The sequence below is a fragment of the Monopterus albus genome, unplaced genomic scaffold (genome assembly GCF_001952655.1).
Source record: "Monopterus albus unplaced genomic scaffold, M_albus_1.0 scaffold50.1, whole genome shotgun sequence".
In the NCBI taxonomy this organism is placed as follows: Eukaryota; Metazoa; Chordata; class Actinopteri; order Synbranchiformes; family Synbranchidae; genus Monopterus; species Monopterus albus.
The window spans coordinates 2,491,047-2,511,318 of NW_018127930.1; the positions used below are offsets into that span (position 1 = coordinate 2,491,047).

General features: G+C 43.0%; 1 protein-coding gene across 1 annotated transcript; it reads right to left on the reverse strand.

Moving 5' to 3' along the window:
- Positions 1 to 13,875: 13,875 nt before the first annotated feature.
- On the reverse strand, positions 13,876 to 20,175 carry barhl1b (BarH-like homeobox 1b). Its single transcript, XM_020600987.1, has 3 exons — positions 18,922 to 20,175; positions 15,706 to 15,928; positions 13,876 to 14,464 (listed from the first exon to the last, which is right to left on the reverse strand). Exons 1-3 carry the CDS (start codon positions 19,370 to 19,372, stop codon positions 14,161 to 14,163), a joined length of 978 nt encoding a protein of 325 aa, XP_020456643.1. The 5' UTR covers positions 19,373 to 20,175; the 3' UTR covers positions 13,876 to 14,160.
- Positions 20,176 to 20,272: the final 97 nt, after the last annotated feature.

The window sequence follows — 20,272 nt, forward strand, 5'->3', positions numbered from 1 at the left end:
TCCTGCTGAGAGTGACTTGGGGTTGAGTGTCTTGCCCAAGGACACTTCAGCATGTAGACGGGAGGAGCTGGGGACTGAGCTGCCAGCCTGTAATTAGTGGTGGACAGCACACTCTACTTCCTGAGCCACAGCCACTGGGCTTTAGGGCCCTGAATTAATAAATATTTGAAACAGATTTTTAAAAATCAACTTGAGGAAAAAAATAGCACTATGTAAAATGAAATATGATTCTCACATATGGGGACAATGTGTCACTGTCTGAAGGTGATGATGTGTTAGAATTAATGTGATGTTTGAAATGCTTTTCCAGCCCTCTCCACAGAGGCATGCTGGGAGAACCAGACGGTGATACCAGGCTCTTCTCTGATTGGTCCAGTCTGACAGTGGACTGACTTTCAGTTCAGTGTAGATCACATCTGCCTGTTCTGGTTTGCAGTTTTCAGTTACCAGTACCAGACAGAGATCTCTGTTAGGCCAGACATTGCTCTAGCTGCCAGTGCGGTGTGCAGATCACCTCCTGATTTCTGACAGGCACCAGTTTGAGTGAGGATTTATGACAGTTTGTTAGCCATCAGTGATGAAGTAAACATTAATTTTACTGTGATGCTGTTTTTGTGTTAAGTAACGCAAGTATGTGACTCTCAAGAAAATAAAATATGACATTTATAAGTCAGTTTGTTTGTGGATCTCAGTGGTATCTCGAGCTGAGCTTCTTCAGATAAAGGGTGCAAGGGGGAAATCTGGACATTTTAAGAGCTCAGAATACAATCAGTGTGAGACAGAGAGGCATTATTTCTCAGTATCTACATTTCAAATGATGAGAAATTGATGGACATCTCACACTGGACTTAAAACAGGTAGATCTTGTAGGCCTGGCCTCTCCTCTGGGTTGCTCTGCAGTGCCATACAGTATATCAACAGGAAAATGGGGGAAACAAGAATAGATGACGGTTTGATTTCATCCTGCAAGAGGAATAGTTAATGTGACGTTAACCTATCATTTAGTACACTTTTGGAGAGCATCTGTCCAAGTCCAGCTTTAAGCTTTTCAACCTGGAGACTAATCATCTCTTCATTAAAAGTGTGATACTGTTCAAGTGTTTCCGCAGGCAGCCGGGAGCACAGAGGATTTCACTATCGACTTAGCAAAAGGTCAACATTATTTGATTTTCTCAAAGGTTACTATTTATGTCTATTTATTGACTGCCGGTTTCTCATAACATACTTGAGCACATGGGGGTGGCACATATATTCATTTTTTTTCTTCATCCTCCCACTTGTTTCTGCATTCTGCAGAATGCATTCTAATTTCTTATTTATGGCACATTAGATTCAGATGAGAGGAGGCTTGTTTGGGACAAAGCTGATCATGCTGTGTGAGATGAATCAGAAACTGAACCAAAGTGTTTCATTAGGAGCTGCTGGCTGGCTGCTAAGACGGCACAGGGGTGTAAATCCCCTGTTCGCTCCCTCTCTCCATCCATCACGTTTGGTTTTTCCATCTCTCTCTCTCTTTTACTCACAGCCACTGCAGGTGCACATTGTGTCTGTTCAGCCCCTTTCTTCCTAAAAAAGTCACTCTTCCTCACTTCGTGCTTTTCTTTCCTCTTTTTCCTCCCACTCTTTCTCTGAGGCCTGTGAGAGCACCTCCTCCTTGCAAACAGAGACATAACCAAATCCCCCACCCCCACCCCCCTGCCTGTGCGCCGGGGTCATGCCGTCAAAATGACTCTTTTTTATTACAGTTCATAAACAGCGGGTCCCCCAGCGGCCCCGGGAAATTTCACATAAACTTTGATCAAACAGACGTTAGCCTCCCTGGTCCTCAACCACCTCTCTCTACGCGTGAAAATAGCTGCGCTCAATCACAGGCAGAGAAAACACAGCGAAAACAGTGCAAATAGCAAGGCAGTCACTGATATATCAAGTCATTATTGACCAGGACACCTGGGGAATAGATCTCATATCAAAACAATAAGTTACTCTTTGCCTTTTCTTTCCTCCTCTACCCTCTTTTAGCAGAGGCAAAAATGTAAGGCGATGCACTTTTGGCTTAAAATTAATAGCTTTGAGGGGAGCTCAGGTGAGTGATCCAAAGTGATAAATGCATCCAAAATAAAAAGCAGCAGTTGTTTTAACTGTGTGTACGTAGACGCCGGGAGCTGGAGTTCTTCATCTCGCGCCGTCATCCCCTCCATCTCGTTTAGTAGAGCTGTCATATCAGTTTTTCTCAGCATCCAGGGCTCGCAGCGCTCCCTTGTTGGTAATCGTTGTCGAGGCTCTCTCCAATGGAGATGAGCAGCAGGAAAGCAACACGCTGTTTTGTTGTTTAGTCGGGTTTTAAAGGTAGAGTGAGTTGCCGCAGCTTTTCACAGTTCGAGATCCAAAATAAGGGGCTGAGGTCAGTTCCTTCTCTCTCTTCCCAGGTCACGCTGAAACCTGTAAGACTGATTCTCATTATAAAATATTAAAAATGTCACCTGATTTTACATATTCAAAACCTCATACTAATTGACATAAAGGCACCAGAAACTCTCCAACATACAATGACAGGCTGCCTTTTTAGGTGTTAAATATTTTACTGGTGATTATACAGTAAATTATTTACATTTTTTCAGATATTGAGCATGGGGAAACTATTGAATGTCATTGATAAGAAAATGTTTTTGAAAATCATTAGTCTTGAAATCAAATCTGAAAACATGCGTGGTTTTTTTTGTTTTGTTTTGTTTTTTCCAGGGGAATTTTTGGGTAGTGAAAAACTAATTCGTCTTATTCTGCAAAAGGTCACATGATCCGAAAAAAAAAAATCAAATGTCAGATAGAAGACAGGGTGCTCTATGTTCTTCATTTGAGGGAATAGTGATTTTACTGATTTTATCTGTATATTATACAGATTGATCATTTTAAAAAAGCAACACAACAGCTATAGAGGCATCCAAAATGAAAATATGTACCATTATTATAAGTAATAGTGGAATTTATGATTGTTCAACATTAAAGCAAATATAGATTTCTAGCTGAAGAGGCAAGAACAGTGTCTTAAAGTGGCCCCTTTCCTACCACAGAACCTGTGTTAAAAATTTCAGTCATCGTTTGTTCTGATTTTATGCATTTTTTTTTTTAAAGTTCCTTCTTTCTAAAACATCTAATTTTGGAAGCTGAGCATCAAAGGCAGAGTCTCCCTCCTCCGCTGCACATCCAGTTTTTCCTTCTCCAGTCAGACTGTGATGACTGTGTGTGTGTGTGTGTCACATTTCTATAGGAGCCTCAGCTGAGCTTCAGTTACCCCTCTGTATTGTGCCTGGATCCTCCTATCAGCCGTCTATCTTGCCCACCCCCCACTGACTCCTCACCTTTCCCTCCACTGCATCTTATGATTCGACCTCCCCTTTCTTTAATACTCCATTAGCTGCACCAATTACTCTAACTCTGCGAGCCGTCTCCCTGCTCCTTTACCTCTACTCCTGCCTCCCCTCGCTCCTAATCCTCTCCCAGGCTTAATTGAAGGGGACAGCAGCTCTGCCGGGTCAGCTGTGGCAGTAAAATGGAGAGCCTGGCTACCAAGTGACACCTCTCTCCATCCCGATCAGCTTGCCATAAATATATACTCAGCCGCTGTTATTGTCTGGGTCTCTGATCCATTTCTCCCTCGTCTCCTCTCTCTCCTCCTGAGGGTCAGAATGCAACCTGGAGCCAGAAGCAGTCTTGTCAGAGAGAAGCCCAGTAGAAGAAATTGAGGCTCAGTGCCTCTGGTTTATTATGACTTAGGATGTGAGTTAGGCAGCAGCATATGTTGACATTGTCACAGTTATCACTGGAACATCTGTGTACGGCCTGTCAGAGGTGTGTGCGTGTTTGTGTGGGAGTGTGTGTGACTGTGCTCAAAGCAAGGACGACATGTTTGTGTGCCTGCATGCATATACATACTGCAGACGCATGTGCTCTCTGTGCAGTGTTTTTTTTGTTTGTTTGTTTGTTTTTTGTTTGTTTTTCTGTGTCCATGTGGAGGCTGATGGTTCCAGGTTTGGATGTCGGTGTCTTGGCACCCATGGGTCTGCTGAGACCTGCCTCTGTGCAGGATCAAGGGGTGTAGGGGCTGCTGCTGCACCCAGCCAGTGTGACTGCACGCCAGCTGCAATCCCTAATGCCTCTGCACATCCTTGGCAGGCTACGCCCCTGCCCCTTTTCCTTCAAGCTCTTCATCTTGGCAAAAGTGCAGACTTCCTCTCATGAATTTATTTTACTCCTGCTTCCTCCTCTTCATTCCTCAATATGGGTGACATACATTAATACCATTAGATGATGGTGTTTGACCAGTGGGCACATGATAAGACATGGTTTCCTCTCAGCCTTTAAATCTGCTAAAACTGGGTGTTTATGGATAATTACACTAGAAATTGCATAATGTATTAAAAAAAAAAAGCAAGATGGAGTTGCAGATGGAGTTAAATTTTGCTGCAGTGCTGCATAGAAACATGTTTGATGTGTTGGATTTTTATAGAGCCTGTTTATCTTTGTACTTGTGTCAATGTTTACAAATATGTTGGAATTATTTTCTGTGGCTCGTGGTGTTTGTCCTTTACTGTGTGTAAGAGGATGTTGATATTCTTAGGAAAAAGTGTTATGAGAGCAGTCAGGAAAAGTTGATTCCCATAAACAGGCTAACTTAAGACATCTGTCGCGAGAAGCACTTGAATCACTATTTGCTGTTTTGCAGATTTCCACTGCACATCACAACCTGTGTTTTTCTGTTTTTTATTATTCTCTGGCAAGTGGGAGAATTTGTTGTGTTTTCTTGGGATGTTATTATGGTGGAGTTTGGGGACTGTCAAAGGGACGCTGCACTGCACAGTTAAACTGGGACTCTCAGTACCCATCAGGGCCCTGTGAGTCTTTGTGAAGACGACACCACAGAAGGTGCCTTCCAGAGAAAGCGTCACATCCACTCTCCGCTAAAGAGGTTAAACTGCTGTGCCTGGCGCAGCCAATTGTATTGATAGCCGTTTGAAGCTGGTTCTCTCTCCTACCTAGCGTCACGCTTCACATGCTTTATTCGGCTTGCCACTCCAGACAAACTTCAAACCTGGGAGGGTGTGTTTTCCTCTGCGCAGGTGTATGTAGGTGTGGGTGTCTGTGTTTGTGTGTGTGTGTGTGTGTGTGTGCAGAGCCAGGGGCCTTTGCTGCTGTTTGTTTGTGCTGCCTCCATTCTATAAACCAGGCCTCTGATCTCCCAGGCAACATGCCTCCAAATTCCTCTGCTGTTCCTGCTCCATGTAAATATATTGGTGTCAGTTTGTCTGATGATGAAATGAGCATTAGGATCTGGAGCAAGGCAGGGAAACCACACCGCCTTCTTTTACGATTAAAGCTATCCTCTCCGGCGTGTGAGATCTCCGGCTTCTGTGCGTGTTGGAGAATAAAGTTTCTGCAAGCAGAAAAGTGCCTTGGCACATCTGTTTTCTCTTGACTTCTCGGTCTATTCCTACTTTTGCTTTACCGCTCTCTGCTGTCTTTCCCTCTCACACTCCACCTGTCTTACCGGCTTGTCAGCCCAAGGTCCTCGCCTTGGCCTGGAGTTATGGCTTTGTTGGGCAGCTGCTGTTGCCAGCCCCAGGGGTCCTCAGAGGCAAATGGCATGTCAAGGAGTGGTCATTGAGGTAGCTAGTCAGCCTCACCGCCACCAGTCTCGCTTGTCCAATTAGGGACTTTTTGGTCCCCGTTTAAGTCCCCAGTTCGTCCTCTTCACTGATTGTCCAGCAGCTTTGGCCCCAAGACAAACACACCTGATACCCTGCAGGGCCACAGGTACATATAAATACTGTGTGCAGGCAAAACAAGCTCAAACACACACAGACATAAATTGAAAAAAAAACATATCATGTTCATGTTTGTGCATGTATGTTGTCATTACCGAACAGCATGCATGCATATAGGTTATTTTTTACTTTTTGTTTTTTTTTTGGTTGGTTTCATTGGTTGGTCACTTACATTAGCAAGCAAAAATGCTAAACATTTACTAGTTTCAGATTTGCAAAAGATTTACTGCTTTTCTTTTTTACATGATTGTATTTTGAATATTTCTGGCTTTTGGACTGTTGATCTGACAGAACAATTAGTCACCTCAGACACTGAGGAATCTGAGCATTTTTAACGCCATTTTCGAAACCACCTGGTATGGTAATTGAATCCTAACAGATGTGTACTTACAAGAAAGGGACATTGTGTTAATTTTAGAAACACTCAGATGATCACAGTTTGCTGTGTCAATAGGGAAGAGCCTTGCACGAGCGCACGAATGTGCTCGTCGAGCGATATTACTGCTCTGTCTCTACTTTGATAATGACAATAATCCTATGAAATCCTGTACATGCAAATCAGACTGAGGCTGTGTTGTTATTCCTGCCTGCCATCACTGATTGAATCGATTGTCGTGTGCTTGCTTGCTCCCCTGTAGGCTACAAGCAACATCAATCATTTCCTTCCTGCACACTGTTGCTCCCTTGGCATTTCTGAAACTTCCCCATAATTTATCCAGTGCTGAGACTTGAATGCTCAATGTACCCAAATGGTAAAATGAAAATCAGAAGTTTATAGTATGTTTGGATGACTTTGACAGCTTGTAAAAAATTACACATTAACATGTTCAGTCCTATAATAATACAGCACTTAGATGTCAGTGTATTATTCCTTTAATACTCCACCTTTCTGAATGTACCAACACAGTGATATTGACTTCAGTCATATCAGCCAGCCCTATTAACACAGGCTGGCATGATGCATAGCCTATGTTGAATGGCATTAATCCTGAGGGGCAGCACTTTGCCCACGATAGCTTCATTTACTGGAAAATTAGTGCATTAACCCTGTGTCTAACGTCGACTCATCCTTTTTATTATACTCACCTGTACACTGACAGTCAGCAGTGGCCCTGCTGCCGGTAGTAGGAACTTGTGAGGCTTGGCTTTTGTTTTGTTTTGATTTGTTTTAATAAATGCCACCTGGCCCCCTAATGCAGCCTCCTCCCTTTCTTCACCATGACCAACATGGGGAGGGAGGGAGGAAGGCCTAATTCAAAAATGCGTGCTCTTGCTTTGCTCTCTGCCCTCCACCAGGAGACAGAGTGCGAGAGAGCTGCCAGACATCACACGGAAGCACTGTTAAAAATACATGTATACCACTCCTCATCATTTATTGATGGCCTCCCTTCTTTTTATGTTTATGAGGTGAGAGGCCCCATTGTGGCCCCGGTCAGTGACCTCGAGGGTTCACCTAGGTGTCCGAGAAACTGCCTGTTCCTCTAATTTAGCCCACTTTCAAATGAGACCAGATCATGGACACTCATCCACATGTAGAAGCTGTGTGCAGGGATCACTTATACATAGTAAACTGACACTGTTGAACACTATAATTTTTGGACAATCTGCATTCAGAAAGGTACTAGTCAGCTTTAAGAGACTGTTGCATAGTCTAACCACTTGTGTGATGAAATTCTACGCACCAATTCAGAGCCATGTCAATTTTTTTGTTTATTGAAATATGATAATTAAAAAAATGTAAATTCAGATGCAGTGGTGAAATGTCTCCCATTATCTGTCACATGCATTTATCATCACTATGAGTCACAAGATGGCATTCAAGCAACTCATATCTGTACATCAGGCTGTCTTCACTCAGGAGGGTTATTTTCCAGTCTGTGTAGGTGTATTCCTCTTGTTTTGCTCCTCCTGAATTTATCACACTGTGTCTAGCGCAGATGAATAACTTTGCATTTTCATTGTGAACCATGTTTGAGGAAAAAGCCCGGTTTGTGTGGGGATTTTATGGCTGGCTTTGCCATTTCTTTGAATGTCTTTGTCTGGAAGTCACGGACAGATCAGTGCGAGATTCAGTCATTGCTTCAGGTTGTCGTCTAGTCCCAAAGGCGTTTCTGTAGGACTGCTTGGTCAGTGGGGGTCAGAGCCTCAGGGTGTTTTTCTTTTCTTGTTCTTCTTTTTTTTTTGCCATGTCTTGTTGATGTAGCTGCTGAGAGAGCTGCTATAACACAACAAGGTATTGATTGAATAATCCCTGTGTCATCTGATAGTAATGTGGTTTACACCAACCCCCTGCTGTGAGCTGCACGGCTTTCATCTCCATTTGGGCACCTCATCTAGATATACCTCCCTTAATATCTTCTACCAACACCATTCACTAGATATGTTCAGCAGTTTACTTGGTCTATAATCATACTAACCACTGATAATTAAAAAAATGATTTCTTAATTTTAAAAGAGTTGCTACAATTTCCAGAATTGCTCCCATCCGCCATGCTCAGCACCTGTAGTTGAAGCTACAGAAACCCAATTCTACAAATTCAAACCAAAGTTTAAATTTGTTGCAGTACAGAGAGGGTGGGTTCTCTGTTTTCTTGTTTACTGTTAAAAGTGCACCCTGCTGTTTTCAGCGTGTGGGTATTGAAGTTCACAACTCTTTGGATACAGAGTGAAATGTATCCTTGGCGCCAGATTGGCCTTGTGCACGACTTCTTTTATTTGATAATTCATAATCAAGGTAATATTTTTCCTAAGACTATTTTATTTAGGCAAAGTTCTTGTACAACTCATCTGTGTTAGTGCTAAATGCCGAGGCTTTTGAGATGTAGCTCGTTGTTCATCAATATCTTTTCATTGTAGTAGGCCGACTGAAACTTTCACTTTTGGTATCAAACTTTATCCAGCCATAATCACATAATGTTATAGTTAGTGATCTATCTTTAAAGAAAATAAACAATATTATGAAAATATGAAGACTTGCCCTCTGCATTGGTGGACAATTAAATGTTATTTAAAATAGGCTAATAAGTATTACCATCAGAGCAGAATGAGATGGAATATTGTGAATTTCTGACAGCGTTAAGATGTTTCTCAGTTGGCAAAAACAATCATGGTGTCAACAAAATGAGAAAAAAATCCAATATTGACACCAATGAATTCAGCAGCTAATTTAAAAGTAGCTTTAACTACACCTTCTGTTGGCTACTTCTTGCACTATAACGTAGCTTTAACTACATCTTCTGTTGGCTACTTCTTGCACTATAAAATAATAATTTAGGCTATTTTGTTTTTAAGCTACTACAAGTGTAGCAGTGATGTTGAATTAGGCTGTTTGTGCATTGTTGTACATTGTTTTAATGTAGCATCATACCTGCTTAATAGCCTTAACATTAATTGATAGCTAGCTAGGCTAAACCACTTGAATGAATTAAATCATTTCAGACAAAGCTTCTGAAACAGAGTGTAACATATGTTGTTACAAATGTGACTTGAGGTCCTTTAAACATTAGGTAAAGGGTGTTTTGGTTCTTGGAAAACCTTCGGTCTCTTGGTAATTTTACCAACGTTACTGAAGTTTTTGGTGCCTCAGTGTCTTTAAGCTACCACATAGTCCAGTCAGCTGGGCCAGTCACTGTCCTCTGCACTCTAGAAGAAATGAAAGAATGAGAGGTTTCAAGTGCAGGCTGTGTGTGGCTGTGAAGCAGCAGCCCCACTTCTCGTCTTCCCCTCCTCCATCCCCAGTTCTCGCTCTCCTCTCCCCTTCTGTCTTCCTCCCTAACCCTCCCTCTGATCCGAGAGGAAAGCTTTCATTATTTGCTGAGATTGGGATGTCAATCCCCGCGCCCCTGACCCAAGTTTGTAGTCATCCCCCGTCATATTGGGGAAATGATTAGCGGGGTTATCTCCCCTCCACCCTGTACCTCCAGGCGAGGAGCGGAGCAGCTCTCCTTTCACTCCTTCACACTCTCCCTTTTTATACGCATTCATCACATCCTTCATCTCTAAATGTCTCTGTTCATTGCTGAGTTAGATTCATTTTAAAGCTAAACCCCCTTGTCCTTTTTTCTATGCCTTTGTTTCAGCTGTTGGACCTGTGGAAAATTACTCGGGTGAATAAAGTTAGGTCACATTTTAATGTGAAGGACAAATAAAATATATTTGTGTCAGTTATGACTACTAGACTTTTTGTTACCTGCTCCTTAAGCTTTTAACACAGCAATCATGAACAGAACATCATGCATCCTATATTTACATTTATACCATGATGTGATACTATTTAAAACAGATATTTTGATATGAAACACATAGGTCCACAGAATTTTTCTCCATTAATTTCCCCCCTTGTTTAAATCTTCAAACTTGTAATGTCCTGCTAAGAGAGAAAGAGGACACAGGCCTTTGAGTATGAATGTTGATGAAAAAAAAACTTATATTTTTTTCTGAGAACCAAAGTCAAACACTTTGTTTGGAGTGTTACACATGAGGGTCTGTGTGTAATAAAGTGCTTTCGCTCTATTTTGAAACGCGTCTGTGTGCTACCATGACTTGAAAGGTTGTTCCAAAATGCCTCTTGGATGCAGAGGCCATAGGCTTTAGGGACTAGTGATGCAGCTTCTTCTGACTAACATCCTTGTAGCTAATGGCCAGTTTAATTTCGCTTATGCGCACAAAACTGTGAAGTTTGGTCTTTTTGTTTTTGGCTATTGCTGATGGAATAGGCCATGCCTTAACTGAATGTTTTCATTGATCCATTTTTCAATTTCGCTGGCTGTCTTTTTTTTTAAACTAGGTGCAGTGTTGAAACAATCTGGTCCGCTGACAGCAATGAAAGAAAAGATAAACGCGTCCGAGTACAAATTATACTTTAGTTCACTTAATTTCTTCAAAAGGTTGTTTTTGCTTGGAGTTTTTTTTTCTTTTAAATTATTATTATTATTATTAGGAGTCCATGGGATTAAGCAGAGCCACTGATTGTCTAGGTCTAAGCCTTTTTTTTTTTGGTCTGTCGGGAGCTCAACGAAACTCCAACAGCACTTCATTAACCCTGAGCCGGGGACAATCCACGCTAAGAGTCGGGGGATTTACCGCCCAGCCTTTCACATGCAAAGAAAAGAGGAGGAAAAAAATCTCCGAGTCATCCAACAAGACACATGGGCGCTTTCCTTAAATAATCAGCTGTGTACTTTGCAAGAATAACCCCCTTTTCATAAACACGGGTCGTCGTTATTTGAATCGGTCACGGATCCCCGTGATGGGACTATAATGATCTTTTGGCAAGTTGGGAGGTTTATGATTTCCCCTCTTTTCACTTTCCAAGCCGCCAAACCCCTGCGGCTCGACCCACTGAATTTTTAATGCCGTTTTACGCATCATGCACGCCGTTATCGGGCCGCCTTCCCGATATTTCACGGCGTGGTCGGCCACTAAGTGGAGGCCTCAGATAACAGGTGCCATGCGTGGGTGACAGCAGGGGGAGCTGGCTATCAAAGCCATTATCGACTTTCAATTAAAGCTATTAAAGTCTTTTGTCTAATCGTTAACATCCTACACGCCAAGTCGTGTCCGTCAGCCTGAACTCCTTTAACCCCCAACGCGCCACGGCCGGATAACTTTGGGTCCACACATGCTTGGGTGGGGGGATTGAGGTTGGTAGTTGGGCGAGATGCATATGGGGGAGGGGTGGGGGTGGTGGTGCCGCTGACCAGCTGTCCCCACGCTGATCCCCGGTCTGCAGTCAGCTCAAGCCCGGTCACCAGCTGTTGAAGCCGTTTGGCAGCGCAGCGCACATCCAGCACCCTCAAGGAAAAGAAGGGTGGAAACAATCAATTTCCAAATGGGACCATTTAGGGCACTTAAACAATTGTGCACATAACATTAATATTTCATCTACTGCATTGTTTATGGGAAACGAATTGGAGTTCTGCTGTTAATTTCTGAAAGTGGGAATAATGGGGGGTAGAGAGACAGGACAGCAGCTCCATTTTGGACCGAGCACCCTTCTGCTTTGTTGACCCTTATCTAAGCACGAAAGCTGGAGCTGATCTTTGATTGCACTTTTGAACGCGTACGTGCACGCGCTTTACCAATGTCCAAACAAGCCTTTGCCTCCATCATGCAATCAAAACTGTGTTCGAGCATATAGGCCAGCTAAAAAAAGACTCTAATAAACCTTGGAAACAGTTTAATATGTAGGCCAGCAAAAACCAACATTTCTGTAATTAACACTGAATAACTTTAACTTTAAACCAAACTGAACTAAGCTGTAAAAAAAATCTTAAAAGTCTCCGCTCTTCTTTTGAAAAAGTTAAGAAAACGGATGCTAAACACTTTCCACTTGCTGCTCTGACTTTTAACCCCCCCACCCCCATGCCCTCATCTCAACATTAAACAAATTAAGTCAGCGACACTAAACCAAACAAAGAAAGGAGAAGTCGTTTGACAGACATGTTCAAATTCATTCCAACACGTTTTCCTCTAATAAAAAAATCGCGGCCCCTTAAATTGTGTTTATTTTCGTGCTACTTCCAGAAAAGTGGAGTTGTTTCATTAAAGCTGCACCATCCATCTCCTCAACCTTTGCTCACTTCCACTGACATATGTTCATATCACTTTATAATAAAACCGATTTGAACAGTGGGCACCATCAGGCAGGCCTCTGCGCACACTTAAGGGTTTTTCTTCGTGGTCTGATATAAAGTCATTTTTCTGATTTGGTCAGGTACATTTACTTTGGTACCAAGTCTAAAATTATTTCAAAGATTTTCAAAGACTATTTTCGGTAGTAAAATGTGTGATAATCCTAAACTGAGCTGCTTAAAGACATCCATTGTGCACGTAAGAGGTGGACAAAAAGCAGAACAACACAAAAACGCTACAAACCAACATAAAGATGAACCATCACTTATGCAGAGGCAACAGAATGACACGTTTTAAGCATCTCAGGTGGCGAAGTGGTGCGGGGACACTGTTGCGTTATGGTGTTGCTGCGGTTTCGTCCACTTCTTAACGGAGCGAACAAGCACCGCGACGTTTCTGTTTCACAGATACTCACGCAGCCGCGTAATAAAATGAAAGACTTTTATTTCCACATTTATAAAAGTAATTCTCTTTCACATCAAATCCCCCCGTTTCTGTCCAAGATTTCCTGTGAATTTGAAACAAAAAAAAAAAAAAAAAAGAGATGGGGGAGAGAGTTTGGGGAAACTAGAGGAACGGGGGAAAAAATGAAAAACAAGCCAGGAAATATACGAGAACCACTCCACAAGTTTGTTATCTGCAATATACATTTTCACCAAAGGAGAGTATAACAAGGGTTATCACGGCTTCATATGAAATATGACATAAGTAATGCACAACGTCTGTTCAAATACAGGTATAATAATAATAAGTCAACAGGCACCCGAGTCCAATCGGTTTATCAAAAATAAAAATAAACATCACTGAGGTGACTGCCTCCCCCTCTGGGGGGATAAAACTGTATTTTTTAAATAAATTACTTGACGTTTTCACTCCGCTAAAACTTAAACTAAGAACAAGAAAAAAGACTTTATATAGATTTCTTTCTTTCCGTAGCTCTCGTCTTCGTGCCCGAGGGCCCACAAAGGTCGTCCATCCTCTCACACGCACGGACTCGTTCGCCTGTATAGTTTCTGGTGGCTAATCTGACCTATTGTGTTAAACTGGATCACTGTTATCTGAAAAAGAAAAACACGAAACGAACAAACAAAACGTTTCTTTAAAGTCAGTCTCTTGAATAAAATGCAAAATATTCTTATTTACAGGTTCATGACTCGTGGTTCTTCACGTGTAAAGGAAAAACGACAGATTCTGAAAGAAAGTATGAGTTGGTCATTTAGATCCTCCTAATACGTTATATTCAAATTACATTTCCGCGTTGGCCACTAATGTCCACTTTATACTAATTAATAATAATAATGAATAATGCCAATAGGTGTAATTGGCAGTGAACTGTAGGTCAAAGTGCCAACAAACATTTTTTTTCTGTTGGGAAAAACAATGAAAATACTGAAAGAGGAATCAAATAAATACATAACTTAGATGCTTTGATTCATGTTGAAAAATAAATAAGTAATAAATAAAACTCCTGTTCCAGGAAAAAAAAAGTCCTTCCACACAGACAGTTTGAGTTTCAGTCACAAAGCTGCATGTGCACATGGTCAGCCTACATCTCGCACCAGAGAAAGGCGGGACAGTGTTTTGCCCTTTTTTTCTCTTGTTCGTCACGTTTTGATCTTTTCTGTCTTCCTGTTGTTTCTTCTAACGAGTTCCAAGCTGCCAAATTCGGCGTGCAAGGAATAAAGAAAAAAAATCTGCAGGGGCCGGCTCATCGCTGCTGTGCCGGCCTGGGAAGCACGCCGGACATGGGGGGCAGAGGGGGCGGCGGAGGTGGCGGCTCGCTGCCCCCCTGCAGGCCGTGCAGCAGGATCCGCGGGACCAGGGGTCTTTGTAGGGCCGGTGGAGGCGCCGAGGGGCCTCTGTACAGGTAGAGGGCCGCTCCCGGATCCAGGTTGGACACCAGGCTCTGCGGGTAGAAGTACGGGGACGGGAACATCCTCTGCAGGGCCGAGTAGTTTCCAGCTTCCGCCAGTAGTTCGAGTCCCACCGCGGTCTGCCTCTTCCACTTTGTCCTGGAAAATATATTTTTTAAGTTGTAGCCTTTAGCTTGCTTATATATACATACACACACACACACACACACACACACACACACACAAATATATGTATACATATATATACGTAGTATTAATCACGTGTTTGTATTTGACACAACAAAACGACTCCCTTCTGTTTACCTGGGGTCCAATTAGAAGTCAGAAATAGGCTACATGTCTTTTGTTAAATTGTCGAAATGTCCAACCTGCCGCTTGTTTTCACACCCAAGGATGTCTGCTAGATTGCCAGTATGCTCTGCTCTCCATGCAGGTGAATAATTCATAATAAAGATAATTGAGTAGATATAGTGGTTTGTTTGAATTATTGATACGCACACATGCAACGATGCATTATTCATACTCCAAAGTGTTGTGTTCTTATATTTATTTATGTCCTTTAGCTGCCTGAGCGTCAGAGCCGTGCACAAATAAATGCTGAGTGTAATTCAGCCGGAAACTGCGGAAAACACGTTTTTCCATTGACAAAGACGGTTTGTCTTACTGTTTTCTTTTACAAGAATTTGACACCCCGGTTGTGAAACCATTTGCAGGGTCAGTGTGACTTTAATTATACACGAACCTCAACAAAGTTACTGTGTTGCGTGAAAGATGCTGAAAACTGAGGAAGTAAACACCCAACCCTCCAACAAATGTATGATTTGTAGAAAGAAAACGTGTCTCTATGATTTGTTGTGATTGGGGATCCTTAAGAAAATGAGGACGAAAATTGAAATAAAATTAAAAGTGTAGGTGGGTTGTTAGTTATTTTAAATTACAAAAACCTAAACAGATTGGACAGTCAGGAAAAACAGTTAGTTGATTGGCAGGAAATGTAATCAGAAGCTGCTTAATTATTCTATGAATTGTCACAAGTTTAAAAGTAGCCTGAGCAAAATGGTTCCTCTTGTAGCTTTTGACTGTATCTGACTGAATTCTTGAGGTTTCTCTTAGTTTTAGGAGGGAGGCCTCTGGGAAACTGTGACGTTTTATGGAAATAAACAGTGAGTTCATCGAGGAAAGAAATGCAGATTAGACTGATTAATAATTAAAATAATGGTTAGTTGCAGTCCTAGTGGCACAGACTCGTGCACGCTTTGTGTTGCTGGTGAAAGAAAAACATGGCGTCCCTGGTTCCATCCATAAGGAACCAGCCGTGGGAAACCAGATTACCCCGTCCTCCCCCCCTCCCTCATAAGAAGTTGCAGCAGCACCTTTACCTCCGGTTCTGGTACCAGGTCTTGACCTGTGTGTCGGTGAGGTTGAGGGAGGCCGCCAGCTCCATGCGGTCTTGGACGCTCAGGTACTTCTGCCGCTCGAAGCTGCGCTCCAGCTGGGCTAGCTGGTGGTCTGTGAAGGCCGTCCGGGCCTTCCTGGGCTTCTTCAGCCGGACCTGAGGGCTGTCTCTGCTGCTGGAGATCTCCCTGTCCCCCTCCTCTTTCACTGGAGGGCAGAAACAGCGCCCATAAGAAGAGACAAAAAAGTAGAATGTAAGGCTACATCCACCTTTGTGTGGACGTGCAGCCAGACTTAAATAGCCCACATCTGTGTAGCATCGTAATATTCTATGACAGACAGTTATTGTAAATTATAATAATAAATGAAAAAAAAAGCTTTTCATTACAGTGAAGCTTGTATGTATGAATTTGGTTGATTGATTTCAACAGCTGTGATTCCAAAACACGCTGTTTACTTGATGGTAACTTTGAAGAAAGTGATTAAGAAACGCTTTAAACGTTTATTGTTCAAATGTTTAAAATCTATGTTGGATCTCAGAACCTTTTCTGTATTTTTGGGGAGGACCTTCTCCTGCAGGGTGAAATCCAAGTATGGAGCTATGGTTTGGTCTTAAATTGTTTTGAAAAGCTCCTCCAATATTCGGGCTTCCAGCCAGATATTTTTTTCCATCAGTAGGCTCTTTGTTCTTTTTCTGCGTGCTGTCATGTCAGGTTGAACATTATACACACTCCTTATAGTATCCTAAATTCTCTAAAAGAAGGAAAGAGAAGGGGGGAAACCAGTGAGGCGAGAGATCTTGGTAGTTGAATAGTTGAGTCGTCTCAAGAAGCACAATAATCCGCCTAATTGAGCCACAAGGGAAGGACGAGCCTTTCAGCCGCGACCGGAGAAACTTCACAGGACCGTGGAAATGAGTGGAAATCAAGCGCCGCGCGGCCCCGCACAGCCCCGCATGCTTACAAATCTGATTAGCGCCGGGGACAAATTGCATCAAATCCCGGAAATATTATAGGAGGCGGATTCGTGGAAATCAAAGCCACCGTACAGACGCTCTGCGGGCCCCGCGGCTTCTCCAATCAATCAGCGCGTCGATGAGCATCTTCATCCATACAGTGACACACGGGAGCGCGCGGACACACGCAAGCTCACAACCCGAATTTGTTGAACTAATCGATGACTTGACGCCGTACTGTATCAATAGCTTTAGAGAAAGGTGAAGTAGTAAGAAAACCATGTGAATAATAATAATAGATTGATAATGATATTGGGTTTTAGTTGTGTTCCTTGTTACAACGGTCGACTTTTACTTTGCTTCATTAAACTGTCAATGGAGGTGACGTGTCTGTTATGGCTGACATGACTGGAAACAGAGAGGCCCTTGATGGCATTTATCTGGAGGCGACCCCTGACACCTCTCCCCTTCTGGCCTCCCTGACATCAACAGATGTTTTCTGTACATTCTGCTAATGTGCCATGAGATTTAAATGTACAGTAACTTAAAGAAAACGAACAGAGGACGAATGGCATGTTTCCACCGCCGCCATGCAGCAGCAGATTGTTCCTTATTGGTGGCTTCCGGTGGCCTGCTAAAGAACCGTAGGCTATTGTCAGTTTATCAATAAAGAGCCTACATTATTTTGTGCCAGAGACCAATTCTCCTTTGCCACAGACGTTATGGTTATCAAACTTATTTAAAATCACCACTCCGTTTGCGCCAACAGTCCCCGTGGTGTTGGAGGTGTCCAGAGATGGTTATCATTTGGTGATTTTAAAGTACAAAAAAAGGAGACAATGCTATTTTCCGGTTTTATATCTTTACAAACAAACATTTTACATCTTGCAGACCCATTTGTTAGTTAAATGTTCGTGCTAAGCACACCTGCCACTCGTGGCTGTATTTTGTGAGAGCACGGTATAAGTTGCAGGAGAGCGCCGGGGGGCTGCACAACGCCTGCTGCAGGAGCTAAATTAGCTTGATTTGTGTTGTGCTCACACATTATGCCCCGAGTGACGATGAGCAAAACTAGTAGAGGTGTGAAAGAGCCACTAACATTTCCTTCGAGCTGCTTAGGAGGTTAAAGGGGGAGTTTACTGAGGGCAACAGCGACCAAACAGGCTTCGCCTGTGGGCTTGGCTTGCAACGCATTAGACTACTGCTTTACTGAGTAATCTAATGCACATAAAGTACTGCTGTTGCTAGACACCATCGATACTGCATCACATTAGCTAGAGAGTTAAATTTTGGAGACACGGAATATTTTACTTCAATATTAAAAATGCATTTGGGCTGTTTGTCACTTCGGTAGTGCATCCTAAACAATAAAATCATTTTAGTCCACACGATCGTCATATTAAATGTGTGTGGCTTGGCCAGTATGATTAGAAGTGTAGTGGATGATCATTACAATCCTCACACACATCTACATAACAGAAATATGCGATTTCTGGGCTTTCTGACAGGCAGTACTTTTGACCCGATGGGTAGGGTCGAAAGTACAGTTGTGCGGCTTGTAGTTAAGGAAGGTTACTTCGGGGTGGTAGTTGTTCACAAAAATGTCTAAGGATATTGTTAGATATATGTGTTAAGTGTCCTCAAATGAAATGTGATCAGGGAAGATACATTCGTTCTAACACTATCAGACTAAAAACAAAAAGTGGTACTTTTGACCTGGATCTCCCCTATGATAATAATAATAATAATAATAATAATAATAATTCGTTGTATTATTATTGTTATTATTATTATTTAAAAATGCCCAACGCCTTAAAAATGACTTATCTTAATTCCCACCTTGCAGAGTACTCAAATTATATTAGAAGTTTGCGTTTTTGAAATGTAATTTATTATTGTTCCAAACTCATGCCCCACTCTAGTGTTCCCCTATTTTTCCAGATACACTTTTATTTTATTTGTTGTTGAATTACAAAGGGGTTTCAAGTTAAAATGTTTTCTTAAAATCAGAAAAAGAAGCACCAAGACCAGACAAACTGCAACAGCACACAAACACCTGAAAAGGTCAAATACGTGTTTTAAAAGGTCAACTCGAAGGAAGAAGGAGCCCAGATATATGTCAAATATACTTATTAACAAGTTGTCCTTTTGTCCATGAGATAAAGAGTACTGTATGAAAAGGCCTAAGTTGTTTTATCTCCAACCTCAGCTCCTTCACGGTCTACGGACATACATTTGTCCTTACCTTTATATTCACTATCTGACGACGAGTTGCTGTGGATTTTCTCCATAAAGTCGTCCGCTATCTTCGAGGCCAGCCTCCCCGCCTCCTGAGTCGGCTGTCCATTGCTGGAGTAGGGCGCGCAGGCGGCCAGGGGCTTACAGTCCGCGAGAATATCTCTGATGAGGAACGACGAGGTCACCGTCCTCTGTTGCGACCCCGCCGATATCTGTGCGTGCTGGAGGTGCTGCGGCAGGCCGGCGCCGTGCCCGGGTCTCTGGGCCATCTCCTCCACGCATTCTCTCCTCGGCGAAGGAGGCGACGAGCACCCGCTCTCCACGTCTGATCTTGGGCTGAACTCCAGAGGCGAGCGACACTCCCCCACCATGCCGTCCCCTTTGGATACTGGGCTTCCAGGCCTGTGGGACAGTAGCGAGTCGATTCCAAAACTGGACCCGTTGGCAGACGCCTCCATTGTCTTGAGCGAGGCCTCCTCAAACTACCATTTGGTAATCGGCACAAGTTTTATTTTAGGGAGGGGGGTGTTTAAGTCTCAGTTTATCCCGAAGAGAAGAAAGAGCCCCCCCTCCCCGAACCAACAAATTATTTTGGATACGCTACAAACCAAAAATATTCATCCAGTTCCCCAACTGGTTTTTCATAGATAAAATATCTCCAGGATGAGTTGCGTTACAACAATAGGCCACGCATCCGATTTTTTTTTTCTTGTTAAGTCTGTAAAGATGGATCCTCTTGAAATCGATGCAGCCCTTGGAGTCACAGATCGATTCTTTTTGCTTCCTACAGGATCGGCTCCTGTTTCGAGTTCAGAAACCTCGTCGGGGAGATGAAGGCGGTGATATGGTCTCACCTGCGGAACATGAGAAGACGCAGGAGCAATGACTGTTTCTAGCGTCGGCAACAGTGCGTCGGTTTCAGCACCATGGACAGGTACCGTGGCGTCAGACCTGGACCGGAGGTGAATGTTCAGGGCAGCTCGTCCTGTGGCCACATAGTTGACCGGGGGAAACTGTTCACATTCTTTAAGAGCAGGACAGCAGAACCTTAAAAACACACGAAGCAGAGAGAAAGGGGGGAGAGAGAGAAGAGTCCGAGAGCTGCAGCAGGAAAAGAGGAAGACGCGGAAGACACGGTATGATACGCTGCGCGCCGCAGAAGCGAGAAAAGGAGAGGTAAACTGGGTTAAATAGTCACAACTGGTAAGTAAAAGAACAAGATGTGATGGGGGTGGGAGGGAATCCCAAAAAATTGAACTTGAGGAAAAGTCAGGAGCAAGGTTTTAAGAGCGCCTCGTCCACGTGAGTCCCCTGTGACAAGCCTTCATTGGCTGAGGAGAGCTGGAAATGGACCTCCC